At 37.1% G+C, this 17476-nt stretch overlaps 1 protein-coding gene across 9 annotated transcripts in view; it reads right to left on the bottom strand.

Moving 5' to 3' along the window:
- Nucleotides 1–17470, bottom strand: part of CLASP2 (cytoplasmic linker associated protein 2) — a 153306-nt gene extending 135836 nt beyond the window's left edge. For all 9 annotated transcript variants that reach the window (XM_026081301.1, XM_026081289.1, XM_026081295.1 and 6 more), the window contains exons 1-2: nt 17261–17470; nt 4753–4831 (exon numbers count right to left, since the gene is read on the bottom strand). In XM_026081301.1, the coding sequence (XP_025937086.1) occupies nt 4753–4831; nt 17261–17455 (274 nt within the window). In that variant the 5' untranslated portion in view covers nt 17456–17470. The remainder of the gene's footprint in view (nt 1–4752; nt 4832–17260) is intronic.
- Nucleotides 17471–17476: the final 6 nt, after the last annotated feature.

Below are 17476 nucleotides of genomic sequence, written 5' to 3'. Positions count from 1 at the left end.
AACAGGGAAAAAAACATGTTTTGACACATTATGGTTGAGTAATACGCTATAATTCCATTATTTCCTGAGTTCACAATCATGAATAAGAACATCTCAGGGTTGCCAAAAATTAAGGCTGTTTTGTAAGACAAAAAACACATTTAAATTTCTGTATCTTTTATGACAGAAAATACTGCTATAAAACCAAAACTTTACATAGCGAGTCCTTTACGTGTACATCTTCCATTGATTTATTCATGCTGCAATCCTGTTCTTCAGTGAGAATGTAATGACTGTTGCAGTAACCAAATTAGAAATTAACTATATTTTGAGTATTTCAAAATAATAATTAAATTGTGGGGAAAAGTTCTATTATGTTTGTTTTCCAAAAATAATATATCCAAATTTATTAGACCAAACCACAACGAAATAAATGCCTACCACATAAATTACTAACAAGATTTCCTGTGTGGCTATATCAATCTTGTCTCTTAATTGAAGAATATTTGCTTTCAGATTTCCCAACATTTTCAGGCTTAGTAGCATGACCTTTATTTTCTCTTCATGTAACCAATGAGAATTGTTAATCTGCAATACGCGATTACCCACCGCATTAACTATGCTCACATCAAACAGTGCCCTAATTGGACACTAACCAAGATATAAAAACGCTAAGATGATAGTTTGCATAAATAGTTGATTCTTCCCCACTGTTTGTCTATGGAAATTTTGTGCAAAAGCAGTTTCAGGAAAACAAAACAAAAAACTCTTAAGAGGATTTTTTTCCCTACTTCTAAGCAATTTTCATCACTGAGATGTAACAGAGCACAGACGTATGAAATAAAAGGAGTTTCTTCTAGCATCTGTAAGAAACTCAGTAAACACAGAGTAAGCTGTAACATAAGAGAAGAGGGACAATACAGCTTTCATAAAAAGACATAATACCTCACAAACTTGTAAGAGCCCTCTGGAAGAACAGCTGTGCACACAGACAAAGCTAACTCAGTTGACAGAGTGCAGATGGATTTGCAAATAGTTCTCAAAAGGGGTCTTACTGGAATTAAGGCACTATAAGGATAGATTCAGAATAATGCATGGGACAGGCAGCAAGAGACATCACCTTGGATTACTGATCTAAACCCATTATCATTACACAGGAAAGAGCTTAGGATGTTACAGTAGATATATTCATGAATATATTAGGTCAGTTTTCAGCGGCAGCATAACAAGCAAATACATTATTAGTAATTATTACAAAAAGAATAAATGACATAATGAAAACAAACATCATCATGCCACATATGCTGCATCTAAGCTGTGATGGCTCCCTCATCTCAAAAACACTACAATAGAATGGTATTGAAAGGGGTAATATGAACATTAAAAAATATGTAACAACTTTTGTAGAAGAAACAATTAGCTCAGGACTCTTATGGCAGGGGGAACGATGGCAGAGGAGAGGCATAAAAAGATGTGTAAAATCATGACTGGCAGTGGAGTTGATAAGAAATGACGGCTCACCTCTTTAATATAAGATTTAGCAAGCATTAATTTAAATTATCAGACAGCCAATCCAAAAGGACACAAGAATTTTTTTCAGACCACATACAATCAAGCATTACTACAGAATGCTGTGGATGCCAGAGGTCTATGAGGGTTCAAAAAGCAACTAGATAAACTTGTGGAAAAAAAGGGCAGCAGGTTAGACACTAAAGATTATCTGTCTCGGCTGACCCTAAACTGCAAGATTGCTGACAACTAGGAGGTCATACTGAAGACATTATCACTGTATGTTTGTCCTGTACTTACTTTCTTCTTTAGGCAACTGCAAATGGGTCATTGCAGACACTGGTCTTTGGTCTGACTTACTAGAGCCAATCTTGAATTACGTTAGAGCCTAAACTGGCAGAGTCAACAGAATATAATTTGCTTACACAAACTTTTATTTCATGAAGGATTTCAAAGTTGCTTGAGATGGCTGGGGCTGGTTTTTTTTCCATATTAAAGACTCCTAATGAGCAAAATGGATTCACTAAAACAAACAAACAAAAAAAAAAAAACAAAAAAACCCATAGACAAAAGCATTATCCCCCACACAAAGATTTTGTATAACAGCTCAGATGCACAGTGACAGTCATCAAATTTATCAGCTATCCGGCAAGACCGAATATGGAGTACAACAGAGTAATGATATTACACAGATCAGGATGCAATAAGAAACTACTGGATAATGTCCACGTCTTCTTCCCTCTACATCAAAAGCCAAAGAAGTGATTTCACACAAGAAAAACAGTAAATGGGTCTTGCTCATTTATAATCACTGCAATGTGTACAATATGAACACATTAAAAAAAAAAAAATCTTGTGGAATTGCAATTGTTTTTTTTGGGGGGGAGGGGGTTGACTGTTTTTTGGCTTACCATTGCCTTCTTATGGCATCATTCTTATGGATACACAGGGCATATCTCCCATTTAAAATTAAGACCTACTGTTTTGACAAACACACTCTCTATATAAAAATTTTAACTGATACAACCTGTACATAGATAACATACAAGGTCAAAGTCAATAAAATACATAAGTGATGAGCTGAAAAAAGCTAGGAAAGCTTATGGGTTTATAAGCATCTATTCAGGAAATATGCTAGTAGGAAACTGGCAACCATTAACAAGCTGGGACAGAATAATACTGCCTTAAATTCCAAGAAATTTTATTAAAACAGAAATGAATCATGTTTTGAGCAGTGGCCTGATTTGCCTAACAATTTAAATAACAACTAGATCTGACAACTTTCAGAGCAACTTTTGAGACTTTCTTACAGTGAAGAGAAAGCACATCATACCAACATGATTTGGAAAGCTGTTGGTTCTGTAAGCTTCATTAAGGGAAGCAGTTTTCTTGCTCATCAGTCTGCTTTTTATTGCTCTCATGAATCTCCAAATACCCACACTTTCAGACAATTACAATAAAGTTTTTGTATTACTGCTTCACCATCAAAAATTAAAAAATGATCTAGAGTCTCCCTGTAAGGCTTGGTGAGATAGCTACCAACTGAATGGAACACACATCATAAATCACTCTTTAAGAAGTCATTTAAAAAAAAAAAGGAAAATAATTATTTTTCTGCCTTCACTGGTATTGACTTTTCAGCACCCGTTATGCTTATACAAGTTGACCATGCACAACAGTGACTTGTATACTTAGCATAACACTCTACAGGTCTTAATTTTAGAGATGTTCAGAAGACTAATTCCAGTTGAAGGCAGTACTATTTCTCAGCTTTTCTAAAAGTTATTTCTGAAATATACAGCTTCATATGTCCACGGATGCTACATATGTTCGACAGAGTCATCTAATGCCAGTATTCATTTGGGTTTTTTAGTTTGTTTTTGTTTCAGTACATGTGCTACTGAGAATGAAAATTATAATCTTTAATTTGCTCATAACCTCAAAATACTCAAATACTGGGACAAAATATTTAGTGCTCTCACTGGAGGTACTTAAGTACGAACCAAAATAGTTCACACTTAATACAGACATTGAAGAAATGAAGAAGGATTTCCAAACGTTAATAAAGTTATTGTAGTTTTAAGTTCTACCCAGCACTAGGACATAAACAGGACTAGGCTTCAGGAATTTACTCCAATTTTGTTTATAATTACAAATGGAAACAATATAGAAATTAATATTTTGCACAGCACAATATGCCCCCAGACTCCTGATGCTGCTCCTGTACAAAACCAACTAGCCAAACAAAAATCCTCTGCAACAGAACAGATTTAAATTTTTTAACACTGTACTGCAGTAGAAAAAATATTCTACAGCCTCCTGAAATATGCTTTAATTTGCCACAAACTGTATTTTATATTTCTAAATTTTCAAATTGTTGCTGATTTCTTGACTTTTAAACACAAAAGTAGAAACTCAAAAAATGAGAAGCTTTTGACAGACAAATTGAGATAGCGGGGGATGTGGGAACAAGGAAGTTGCAAAATAGTTCACACAAATTTTGGAAAAGGACATTAAACTCGAAACTTCTGGTAAAAATAGGCAGTGATAAAACACTAACGTTAATGCTGTAGCATCACAATCTCTTTTCAAGGACAGCAACCAAGCCACCAAATTGAACAGATTAGTTTACTCATACTTCTGAGAACAACTGTTTTATACTCAGGCACATGTAGATCCATTAGTTTGAAATTCATTCAAGTAAACATCTCCTGCTAGTAGGATTTTTTTTTGCCCCCCAAAAGTTTAGACTACTGATAGCTAGAGTCCAGTTATCTAGCAGGAAGTGGACTGCACGGTCCTCTCTGAGGACACAGACTTCAGCAAACATAAGGCTCCAATTAAGATGATCTACAAATAAAACCTCCAATCTTTAATACAAGTTAAAGGTAACACTCTTATGTTCCAATGCCATTATCAGATAAGACAGTCTTGGGGTATGGTAAGCAAATGTATAGCATGAAACTAGTTACAGAAAAGACATTCCTGGAATTTTAAAAATCACAACAGCCATGTACAGATGAATAGTTACATGACCAACAAATATTTACAAGTTATTGTAAGAATTATTCAAATTCCAATGACAGCAATAAGATCCCTAAATTCTGCCAATACATTTATGTCCTCGGACATTGTTTGAAACTATATTTAGATCAGAAGGTTTTCAATATGTTTCACCTATCATTGCTTCAATAAATGCAAAAAAAAAAAGTACGTCTTCTACCTTTTGGTTTTAAGAAGAAAAAATGGTCATATTTTACTTACCAGTTCCTATATAGGATTTAAAGCGTCCTGATAGTCTGTCGACAAAGGCACCTAAAACATCTAATCCCAGTAATGCCACCTGTTGAAAAAAAAGCATTAGATATACAAAACATATCACTGAAGAATCCTTATCTTAAAAGAAATTATGGACATACATGCAAACATGCTGAAACACTGTATCAGTCTAAAGATAATGAAAGTTCTAATCAGAAAGCTGATAATTCCTAAAAGCTTTGATTAAAACAAAGTTTTCAGGAGGTCTAGAATAGATCAGTAATATTTTCATATACTAGTGCCATTCAGATTTTTCAGGACTTATTTAGCACAGAAAGAAAATAAGAGTTAGAAATGCAATGTTTTAATGTATTTCCAACTACAAATGATAAAAATTCAGATAAATAATAGGAGGATTAAGGAGCTGGAAAAAGCTCTTAATTTTTGTCTGGATTGTATATTATGACTGCAGTTCTATTCCCCATTTTCTTTAAAAGATGACTCCCAGGAGTTCAGCTCAGTAGTAACTGGAAATCAAAACTCCTTTGGAACAAGCACCATGCACCAGAACAGCCATACTGTTTTAGCCTTGTCCCCTCCACCAGGCTCCTAAGCTGCTGTAAGAAAACATATCCAAACTCAAAAGAAGCAAACAGCTTAAAAACACAAAGCAAACAAATCAAACCCCTACATACAAGTCCTAAATTAATTTCAAAGTAAAATTTGCATTGAATAGCTTTGAGAGGGAACACAGGCTGGAAAAACATGGTTCAAAACAGTTTCCCAGATGCTAAGAGCTTACCTGAATCTGGCAACTTATTTTCCCAACTCCCAAAAGAGAACAACTAAGAAAACCTAATGCTGCTAATTCCCCTAGCAGTTCAGACCACACCATTCATCTACCTGCTTCTTAAGCTAGGGAAGTTTTATTTTTCTTCATTTGCTCTTGTTCAAAATACAGCTGTGGTTGTGAGAAAGATCCCATCTTTGAACAGAAAATTGGTGAGAGAGGACAGTATCTACTAATTTAGAAACAAAAAAATATCATCAGAAATTATCAGTTCAACCAAATAACTTTAACAAGTCAGGATGCTGATTTTTTTTTTTTCCTCTTAAGTATCCTGCATATTGTACCAGGACTTCATTCGCAGTTTCCCAAGACAGTTTTTTAAATATCAGAACATTGTCACACCTTGTAGTTGACTGAATTTTTTGCCTATGAAGACACAAATGCCACATGAGGCACCTCCTGAAGCTTGGGCATTCATAAGGGGTTTTCCTCCAAATTAATTCTCTATGCTCTACTAAGATGTATACCCACACTGCAATTTTTCCCCACAAAGACATGAGCAGAATCACTCCCCTCTATTAGCTGTCTATTTTCATAAAACTTGGAACCACACTTACTTCAAGAACTGTCTTCCTTAAGACACTTATCTGTCAAATTTGTCCACATTAGCCAACCAGTCACAAACAATTTGAAGAGATATTAATATGACTACACACAGCCCACACACAGAGGATCACACAAGCTTTGTTTTCACAAGAAACCAGGCCAATAAGCCCCCTGTAGAATGCCATTCTGAAGCAAACACTTAATTCCAAAGAAAGCACATAATTAAACAAGTATTAAGTAATTCAGCATTGGTAGAGTAGACCTCCCTGTAAGCAGGAAGTACCAAATTCAGTGCCAGGCACTTGCAAATTTACACATTTTTATAACTGAGAATAGCAAAAACAAGCAAACAGTATCACTGGCTTAAATTAATATGCTGCCAACAAATGACTGCATGTAAGAGTTAGAAGGACAAGAAAACAGAAGATTATAATTTATAGCTTAGTTAGACAAAAAATACATATATAAAACAGCTTTTATGGTAATATCAAGGTTTCCCAAAAGTTCTTTTCTTCAATGCTCTTTTCCAGATTCTCAAATTATACAAGACTTGAGACAAAATCTCAGTCTAAAGAAGGATATGTGAGACAAATTAAGAGGAAACTTATTCTGGGTATATATTCTGTTTTCTTATGGATCTGTTTTTAACTACAAGCTCCACCTTAGACTTTTCTCCTAGTGACAACTTTCAAGGTACCTTTCCTGTGTGAGTACTCTGGTGTCTATTAGTGCACAAACTGCAGCCTTTCCTTCCGTAAGGGTGCTTTGGGACTCCCTCTCTTCTCCACAAATTCAGTTGTTTCTGTAAATCATCTTTAAGACTTCTACCTTTCTGAACAACAGCCGTTCAGAGATTTAAAGCATGGGAAATATGCATGGCTGCACTTTATAACAGATATGCTCTTCACTGATACCAAAGAAAAGTTGTTAATAAGATGGAGAGTATTTTTTAATGAATTCCTCCAAGCATAGCCTCTAGGTTTTTTTAGTCTGACCTGGCTAAAAACAGGAACCATATGGAAGATTTGAACCTTCACATACTTAAGGGTCAGAGGCTTGGTAACTACCAGAGAATTGGCTATTTATCCTATTGTGACTGTTACTGCCAACACAGATTCTGATCACCTGCATTTCGTTTGTGTAGGAGTATTTTATTTTGATCAAGAGCACCCACTGAGATACTGCCCGCAAACTCCACGTTTTCGTATCCCTGTGAATGGATAAAGTTCAGTCACTTCTTACAACACAAGAATCACATTTATCTTGATTAACCATTCAAGCAGTTGTCAATATGGCATCGGTTCTTTGTAACTAAAAGTCTATCAATTATTTGCTTAAGGAACACAGTAAGGGTTCTATTTCAATAATTACTGTGCAAAAAGCACCTTGGTAAATATTATCAATATAAATATCCTGACGAGTAATTTTGTCTTGTGATGTCCTTACTGTATGAAAATATATTGTTTAGATTGCACAAGATTAAATAAAGCTCTGAAAAGTTACCTTGCTTAGTCAGAATGAGACACGAGACTAACCCTGGCTTTTAGAAATACAAAACTAACATAGACTGTGCTGCAAAATCCTCTGTAACAGCTACTAAACATGCAGTCTTTACACAGAAGAGGTAAGGGAACAGGTTACTAAGGGCTTAAAGGAGCAACCCTCTACAACATGAGTTATCCCTTTAGGTCATACAGAGTCCTCTATGATGGCCAGAGGCCTGCAACTTTGAAAAGAAAAAGGTATAAGCCCTTACGGTACTTGTATATTGAGACAATACGATGTGACCTCAGGTTGGAAATAACGGAAAAGTGCTGTTGCTACAAAGTTGGCTCCCATCCCGCAACTCAAAAGAAAAGTCAGCTGAATTTTGCTGAAGCATACTACCACAGAAAATACCAAAAAACCTACCATCAATAGTTTTTGTAAATCAGTCTCAACACTCCTCTGCTCAGCACACAATGTTCTAAATTTCAGCATCTTCTGGCAGGTATCATCCATTCAGTATTTGAGCAGTCGTCCTATGTAAGGAGTCCTTACACAGCACAACAGTCCTGAGAGACTACATTAAGCAAGGATTATCAACTCATACGGGGTCATAAGAGCAGCATTCAAGAAAACCACAGAGTCGAGGCAGAACTGATCCGCAAGAGAAAAAGTTCCAAGCTCTCAGACACTATGTGGAAACAAGTGCCAACAGCATCTCTCTGCTATGAACAGAGAAGCCTCTCACCAGTATTGTGGCTCTTCCCACTGGCTTAAATAGGAGGTTATTTCTTCAGGGATAAAAATCTTTGGACCTATGTCTTACTTTGTATACATTAAGCCTTTTGCCTGGTGCCTAGAAAGAGACTGGTAAGTTGGTACAGAATAAACGTTTCAAGAACTGGAAACATGAGTAATGGTGGGTTTGTATGTTGAGATTGATTCAACAGCTCACTATTGTTTGAGGCATTTAACTACTGCCTTTGAGGTTCACAGCAGAAAAGAAATTTAAGCTTACTTGAATTGGAGTTGGTCAGTTGTGGGTGTCCTTGGATTTGATCATAGGATCTGAACCGTATCTGTTTTTCGTTTGTTTGTTTACTGTGAGGGAGAGAAGTTCAAAAGGAACTTCCATCAAGTTCCTTTGCTGGAGAGATTTACTTTATATTGTAAAATTATTGAGAAATTGGGCTTCCTGTCACCCTAGTGACAATTATGGTTATCAGTAACTCTCTTCTGCTTCACTTTAAGTTTCTTACTCCTTGCCCACTTTATTCACCTCTCTGAATACATTCCCATTCTCCTGTTTTGCAGGATATTTAACAGCTTTTTCCTCTCCTTATTGTTTCCACTCCGATTTTCTCCAGATCAACAACAACTGAGACCCACCCTCTTGACTCATTCCATGCACCCTCATAACCCAAATATCGCCCAGAGCCCAAAGACTGTGCCTGGTTCTATGGGCAGAACAAAGCTTCCATTTCCCCAGGCTGTTTCTCCCTCCCAGGCTCTTCTTCAGTCCCAGCCAGGTCGTCTTCAGACTCTGTTCTCCTTTGTACAAGAAAGGGCATTGGTGCAACCTTCCCATTCTGCATCAGTCAGGCAGCCACCTCTGCTGACAGCAACCAAAATTGCAATCCCAGCTGCTGAAGCTATCAAATGTATCATCTATACTTTAGATATTCTAGCTGACAAGAAGGCATTATTTCCATTCTCTGGCTTCTTTCACCTTCAAGGGTACATACAGCACCCAAGTTCGAAGAGGTGTACAGTATGTTTTCATGTGTATCATATCTCTCCACACTGCAGGGACAGAGAGGGCGTATTGGTAATCTACCAGAAAGCCTTCATGCTCAACTATTTGTTTGAGTAGTAAGTAGAGGGAAGCAACAGGGCAACAGGTGAATGAAGACTGACATTTCACTGCATGTTCCTCTTTGGTACCGAAACATACAGATTAAAAAAAAAAGGGTGGTGGTGGTGGTGGGGGGAAGGTAATGATACAGTTCTTCAGCAAATGCAGAGCCTCCTCTATCTAATAATTAAAGTTTACTGACTTTAAAGCAATGTTTTGCAACTACAGGTTGGACTAAAAACTAAGAACCCCACAGGCTGGAGCCGAAAGAGTCAACTCTGCTACTGATAAAACTACACGTCAACTGCAGTCATCACTGGAAAGGAGTACAGACCATCAAACCTCCTGAGTTGATGATAATCATCTTCTTTTCTTAATCTTTCTGTGATGACTGACCACAAATCATTTCAGCATTGCAGTTTAAGAAACCATACTAGCAGATGATGCCTAAATGAATCACCCATATTTATCCAGAGACTTATGAGTAAACTTTGCTGCTGAAAAGGCCTGATTTCTTCAGAGGTCCTTCTCCACAGGCATAGATCTGGGAGGTCCTTGTTATTTTGACCTCTCCTGAATAGCAGACAAAACAAGTAAGCCTAGTGCTGTCAAAAATTTTAAAAGCTTATGCAAACTCTATTTTCCTGCTCTTTCCCATGATGAGAACCGTAACAAAAATGTTCCCCTCATTAATCAAAAAAAATGTACCCAATCAAAACCCTGAAAATATAACACTCAAACGTTTACCACTCTTTACTCTTTCAAAATCTCTTATAATCTTCAAATTGACTTGAATTCAGACAACAGCATCATCTCAGAATTGTTTTGCAGTCTGTGGACAATATAAGGATCGGTACTCCCAAATTAACTCTTCAGAAGTGCAGTGTACTGGAATAACTCATTTGCTTCATATGAAGACATATCAAAAACAAGCTAAATAACAGCTCAGATCTATATCCAAACATAAATTCAACTTTTTTTTTTTTGAAGAATATTCTCTAAATTTACTTCAGATAACCTGATGGAAAGCTTTCCAAGAATACTCAAGAGAAGCTGCATGCAGGGGGTGGGGAGGCACCAGAGTGGTAATTTAAAAAAAAAATTTTCAACCACAAAATGAGGACATGCCAAATGTTTCTTCTTTGACCATTACCATAAATTTTCATACCCGTTTTTCCAGGGACAGCGAGGACAAAACACAAGCATATGATACAGTAACACCTGACATCCTAAGCCATTTTCTTTTTGAGAGGGTCTGGCTTAAATGTTATTTGCTGCAGGGCAAAAAATTTAAAGAACAAGCCTCTTGAAAAGCAGGACTCAGAAGGAAGAAAATGAGATTTATAGTGTTTCTCTTGGGAATACTAAAAAAAAAAAAAAAAAGTTTTTTGTTTTACCATCACACTTCATTTTAGAACTTTGTATTTCCAAAAGAATGTAATTCTTGTTGTGCCCATGCTCTCTTATTTTCTCTCCCATACCCTCTCATCTAAATTGTGTTTATTAAACATTCAGTGACTCCCATTTTCTGCTAGTTATTCCTACCCCTGCACCAGCTCCTCTACTGTGAGGGGACAAGTGTTTATACAGCTGAATCGTAACCCAGTTTAGGAAACGAATCTGACAAACAAGCAAGATAATGCATTTTCTCAACCAGATCACTTCCCTGGACCTGTTTACTGTGCAGCCTCACATCCCCACTGGAGCAATGACGGGATGACGCACTATCAGAATTCGGCAGCCAGGGAAAGAAACTGCTTAAATCAGCAACACTGCTAAGAAAGCATGTTGAGCTACGGCTCACGTATACTGACTGTCATGAATGTCATTCTGAAGAATGTACTTCTCCCTGTACAGGGCTGGGCTAAGGGGTCTCATGTCACACCAAATTCAATTAAATTGCAGGCTACCATGAAAAGGGACAGTCCTGTTCCCCTTCTTGACTTGTAGGTGCATTTGATCTGGTGCACATAAAGCTCCTACAGCACCAGTCAAATCAGCTTGCTGAAACACTGAAAAACTAATCCAAAAGAAAAAGAAATACATCTATATATATGTATATATATACATTTTACCTCAAGAACAAAGGTGACAAGCATGACCAAGGCAGAAGCAGAGCTGCTTTTTTAAACAGGGACTACAATTAGGCTGGATTACAAATATTGAAACTACAAACTAATTGAGAACTGCGAATTCCACTTCAGAAGGCAGATCCCTGAGAATTTGGGACTATATATTCCACATTTCTAATTAAAGGTTAGACAAAATGAGTTTTAATTAAACTTAAAATAATTAAAATTTCTTGCAATTCCCCCCTCCCAGAGATCTGCTTGATTTATTTGATTAATGTTTGATTGTTTATTTACATTCTATGAATAGAACATAAATAACACATGAAAAATAATATCTATTGCTCAAGAAAAATAACTGAATCACTGAGCTTGAAAACTAAAATTGGATTCCTGGCATACATGGACAGACCAAATCATACAACTTGAAAGCCTGAAAGTTCACTTACTTCAATTATATAGAAATAGGGATAGTAGCTCCCATGTAGCCAAGATAATGGAACAGAACAGAAAGGAAAAATGAAACTCAGTAAGAGCTCAAAGTTGAACATTTCTCTACCAAGAGGAAGAGACATTTAAATTACCAATATTTCTTAATAAAGACTAGGGAAATACAAGGATCTACATGGTAACTGAAAAATAAAGGTTGGGAGGAATCAACTTATTTATTCCATTTTTCCATCTTGCAGGTTATAGTCCTGTTTGTACAACTCAGTATGGCATTTGCCTTTTCTGCAGCATACGTTGACTTTCATTCAACTTCCAGTCCAAAATAATCCACATATTTTCTTCTTACGAGCTGCTACTTAATCACGTCCTGCATCCTGCATTTGTGTATTTAATTATTCTTGCCAAAATGTAGGATTTCTGTCCTTGTCATTTCTGAACTTCCCTTTTTTCAGATCTCTGCATCTCCATTTCATCCAAGTAATTTTTGGATTCTGGCTTCAACCTCACATACTTACATAGCATCAAAAAAGTCACCAACTGCTGCCGATATCTCTTTGCCAGTACTTCAGACAGTCCTAGCTATTTATGTCTTAAGTATTTGCAAAACTGTAGTTGATGGTTCCCTTCCTCTCTGGAAGCTAAAAGCTCCTCCTGCTGGTCTTTTTGTTGAACTAAGGACAAACCAAAATAAATACCTGTCAAACCACCAAAATACAAAAATTCAATTATAGCAATACTGATATTTTAGCATCTCTCCATATCTGGTGTTGTGATCTGAACAAAGCTAAGAAAATCCCACTCTACAGGAAGCAAAGAATTAAAGATATTCCAAGGATTTGCCCCAAAGAAACAGATCATCCACGCTACCAGAAATAAGTAGTGTGAAAACAGATTGTTCTTTCTGCGTGGTAATCAATCTGCTGCTCTGACATAAAAAAGTGACCATTTCTTATTTTCCTACTGCAGCTCACAGATAAAAGAAAACAGAATATCTATTACAAAGATAAGAAATCCAGAGATGACTGTAAGTCAGAAATATTGCTAATTACTCTTCTTGCATAAAAATTTGCTCAATAAACTACCAAAATTTTAGTCACAAGTACTTATTACTACCAATGAGGTGTAATTTGCATAAAGAACAGAAAGGTGGCTTTGTTGCTCAAAAATTAGATTTTAGGAGGACAGCTAACCAATTTCTGTGGGCTTAAAAAAAAAAAAGAACACATGCTAACAGCCAAGAGTAGCCTTGCAGAACTCTACTTGAAAAGTAATATTTCTCCTCCAGCAACTCTTCAGCAGAAGTCTCAAAGCAGATTTACAGACTGTTTATTTATCTGGCTAGGAAACAGGATTGTTTCACCCACCACATTATACAAAAGTTAGACAATCTTGTAATTCTTTCAAATGACTGCTAAATTTAAGAGAAGCATAAGAGATCTGTTGATTAAATCTCATAAATACAGAGACAAATATCCAGGTTAACCCAATAAAGCCAGTAAATATCTATCAGTAGTAGAAAGATGTGATAGCCGTACCCTCAGAAAGGGGAATGAATTTACTGATTGAAGTTTTAACATTCTGTATGAAGTTTGACCAGAAAGTACAGTACCCAAGAAAAAATGGAAATAAGCTTCTGCAAGTTGCCACTATTTCCATGCTTCAGTTCTGTAAAAGTTGAATCCCAAGTCAGTTTTTCCTATTTTTCTTTCCCAGAACTAATTATAGGCTAATTGGCACAGACTTATCCGGTTCAGTTTACCTGAATGCCTGAACCAAAACATTAGTATTGTTCCATTTTTCTGAGATTTCCAGATGTCTCAAAGTTTGAGGAGAACAAATACCRGCTGACTAAAGATCTCCTCAGCCAACTCTCTTAATACTTTTAGGTGTAAGTTTTCTGTTCCTTAAAAAACACCCTCAAAACTCATTCCTTTTTTCTTATTCCTTTTTCTCCAATATCAGCAATGCTCACTGTTCTTCACAGTTTTGGGAAAACAGTCTTTTTGAGAAAACAAAGCTTTATGTTACAAGAAAAGAGAGGAAAGTCCTAATCAATATGAAACATAACCAGATCATGATACCAGGATGCTAAGCAACCAATTTCCAGTTTAGTGATTAACTCTTTCATTCTAAAGAGGTCCAAAATAAAAGCTAAGTTAGGTGTATCTTTTGTGTACTCCCTGGTGTTGCAAGGTTTTGAATAGTTTTTGGAAGCTATTTTATTACTAACTGTATAAGAACTCCGATAGATATTCTGACTAAAGTCCTGGTAACACACCAGTAAGGGTAGTCTTTAAAAATGATTCATCTGCTTCTCTAAGGAGACTTCCAGTGTTCTGCTACAACCTTCCACTAGTATTCCATCCCATTAGCAAATGAATTAATACCTATTCTTAATCCCACCTTTCTGATTCATCAGTAACTGAGAAACTGGTAATTGTGTTTTCTGCCTCAAAGAGATAGGGAAAAATCTGAGTTCATCTATCTGCTGTTCTTAGCTTGAAACTGCCAGTTAAGTTTTGTTTATTAAATACTGTAAATAGCTGCAGACTTCAAAAATGCAAAAGTACAACTTAAGTGGCTGGTACCTTTTTGAGGCAGATTCATTCATCCTTTCCAGTAAGGAGTTTACACTTGTTTACGGAACCCTGATTCTCCTTTCCCCATTAGTTTTCATCAAGTCAGTCAAAGCAACCCTCTCAATTCCTATTCCCTCCAGTTCCTTTCCCTTCTGGTATGTGAGGCACAGACTTCCTACAGCAACAATTCAAATAAATTTCTTTTTTCAGACACAGCATGAGGTTGAACCTGGAGCTCCCTGACCAAGCATCCTCTCTTTCCGAATGGTCAGCACTGCATGGAGTGCACTGCATGCAAGACCCAAGTTTTCCCAGAAAGAAAAAAAACCATGGCACATCCAAGGCCAGTTTCATTAGTTATTCATCATCCATACCTGTCACCTACAATGGAAAAAAATACACCCTCTCAAAACTTCCTCCAGTATTCCCCACTTGCCACTCCTGTTCTTTTAGCTCAGCAGTTCTGGTAAATAAGCCAGCTGCCAGCCAATCTTACTTCTCAAATAGACAGCCACGTCAACAAGGAGGGATTAATTACTCCAGAGCTTTGAAGACCTGCAAGGCCTTTAGCAAAACATAAGAAGAAAGAGATGATAAACAGAAATTTCAGATGTTCTATATATCCATCGCTCAGCAAAGAAAAAGGTCACTAGCAAACTATTAAAAATACGGTAACTAAAAACAAAGATTATTTTTAAAATATTTTCCTTGAGAATACACATAAGCCTGTGAAACTCATTACCCTATGATGGCATTCAGCCCATGAGTCTAATAACAAACTAAAATCTAACATTTAAACATATAACATCTGTGCTTGTGTAAGATAATACATGCATGTAAGATGCAAACCACAATTCTCCAGAAGTTTCCTGATTCCCATTTTGAAGCATCAGATGCTAGCAGTCACCACCATAGACAGGAACGCTGAAATAAATCATGACCGACACTGACCCTGCATAGCAATCGTACTCTTGCAATTAACATTATGCATATAACATCCTTTGAAGTAGGACTTTGTATGCACAAAGACCTACCAATAAGTGGATGTATGGAACAGAAGAAAAGTCTTACATTATTATGCAAACTATTTTTAATATACTACTTTTAAAATTTGTAGCACTCTTCACAAGCCTCAGTCACATAGTACAAGGCCATCTGGAGTTCTGCATATTCCTTATTTGTCCTAGAGTCCCAAAAGCCAAGGAGTACTGTCACCTTACATCAACAGCAAGCAGGAGATCATTGCTTTATGAAAAATACATCTTGAAAAGCGAGTTTCAAGTATTAACTCCCCATTTTGTCGATTTAAAAGTGTAGGAAACAACTTTTATTTATCTCAACAGGAGAACTCAAATGTATCCAGTTCCTCCTTATGTCCAAAGGGTACTTTAAAAAACTTGCCTAGGTTTCACATTAAAAGTTGTTACCGACATCTGCCCTAAGATTAGGGATTTAGAAGCAAATCAAATTACACTCAGCCAACACAGGTTATTTCTCAAACTGACCTGATCTTTAATAATGGATATGCTTCCAACAAATAAATCATACGGACAAAGAGTTGAACTTGATTATTTTCAGATCTCAGTCTTACAAGTACAAAGTGCAAATGCTGTGAAGTGCACAGCATTGTAAAGTTAAAGGATTAAAAAAGACTACTTGCTTCCTCAGTTCAAGCAAATAGAAAAGACTACAATAACCTTAATACACGTCAAGTCCAGAAGTCCTAACTGTAAATCAATGATTTTCGTAGACGAGACAGCAACTTAGGGAGTATGTGCACACAGAAGGGCGGATCTCATTTTCAGTTAAAAGACCCGAGGTTCAGCACTGCAGAACAACACTGCCACCAGGTGACGGAAGTGCAAAGCAATCACAATTACACACCGCACCAAAATAAATAAATAAATAATCGCTAAGGCGAGCACGATTGCCCTTGATAATAAAACTACGTTGTCAATCCTTTTCTTGGCTGACCAGCACCAGCAAAATTTACAAATGTTACTCCCCCGCATGTCCAACATAATTACCGTCTTCTTGTAGCTCAGCCAAAAACGCACAAAAAATGTGAAGCGTTGAGTCATCACTGAGTTGCTGTAAAGATACTATATAACTTCTCCTGTATAAGAAAGTACCCTAAAGACAGCATAGACAATTTTTAAAATTTACAAGGGGAACCCAAAGCAGCAAATCGCTCATTAAATTCTATAAAACATACATGGCATAATACACAACCAGTGAAACAGCACCCTTCACGGCCTACAGAAAATAATGGCAATCCCTTGAAACGTTACACCCAAGTACAGACATCATAGGGAGTGGTAGCTCAAAAAAAAAAAAAAATCACGACCTGTCCTGTTTCAGGATAAAAAACACAAAATCCGATGATCTAAAAAAAATTTCTTTTTACAATGATACAACGTTTCTTTAGCCAAACATAAAAGCACAGAACAAAAAAACCACACCTACCACTTATTTTAGAACAGAAGAATAGGAATTAAGGAAAATGTTAACCACCCCCCCCCCAAAGAATTTCCAAATCTCTCAGGGTGCAGGGGAATAAAACCAGGTATGCCTGTAGTCTTATTGCTGCTCGTTTCCGACCGAAAAGTAACTGGGAGCTGGGTTCCTCCCCACCATGACGAATCACGGTCCCCCACCGAGCCTCGCCAGCCAGCCTTACCTTAAAATTACTCGAGTTGACCCATCCCGTTAACTCGTCGACCACTTTGTCGAGGCGCTGCTGGTCCTGCTCGAGGTCCGGCGACCTGGCAGGGTCGCTCAGATACTCCAGCAGCTCCTGGCCGACCTGCATCCTGCGGCCCACGTCCTTCTGCTGCACCTGGTCACAGAAGTACTCCATGCCGGGAGGCTCCATCCCGCCGCGCCGGGCAAGTTC

This window comes from Apteryx rowi, unplaced genomic scaffold, assembly GCF_003343035.1.
Source record: "Apteryx rowi isolate R43461 unplaced genomic scaffold, aptRow1 scaffold_540, whole genome shotgun sequence".
NCBI lineage: Eukaryota > Metazoa > Chordata > Aves > Apterygiformes > Apterygidae > Apteryx > Apteryx rowi.
The sequence above is the reverse complement of the archived record's forward strand: the minus strand, read 5'-3'. Positions and strand labels throughout refer to the sequence as shown.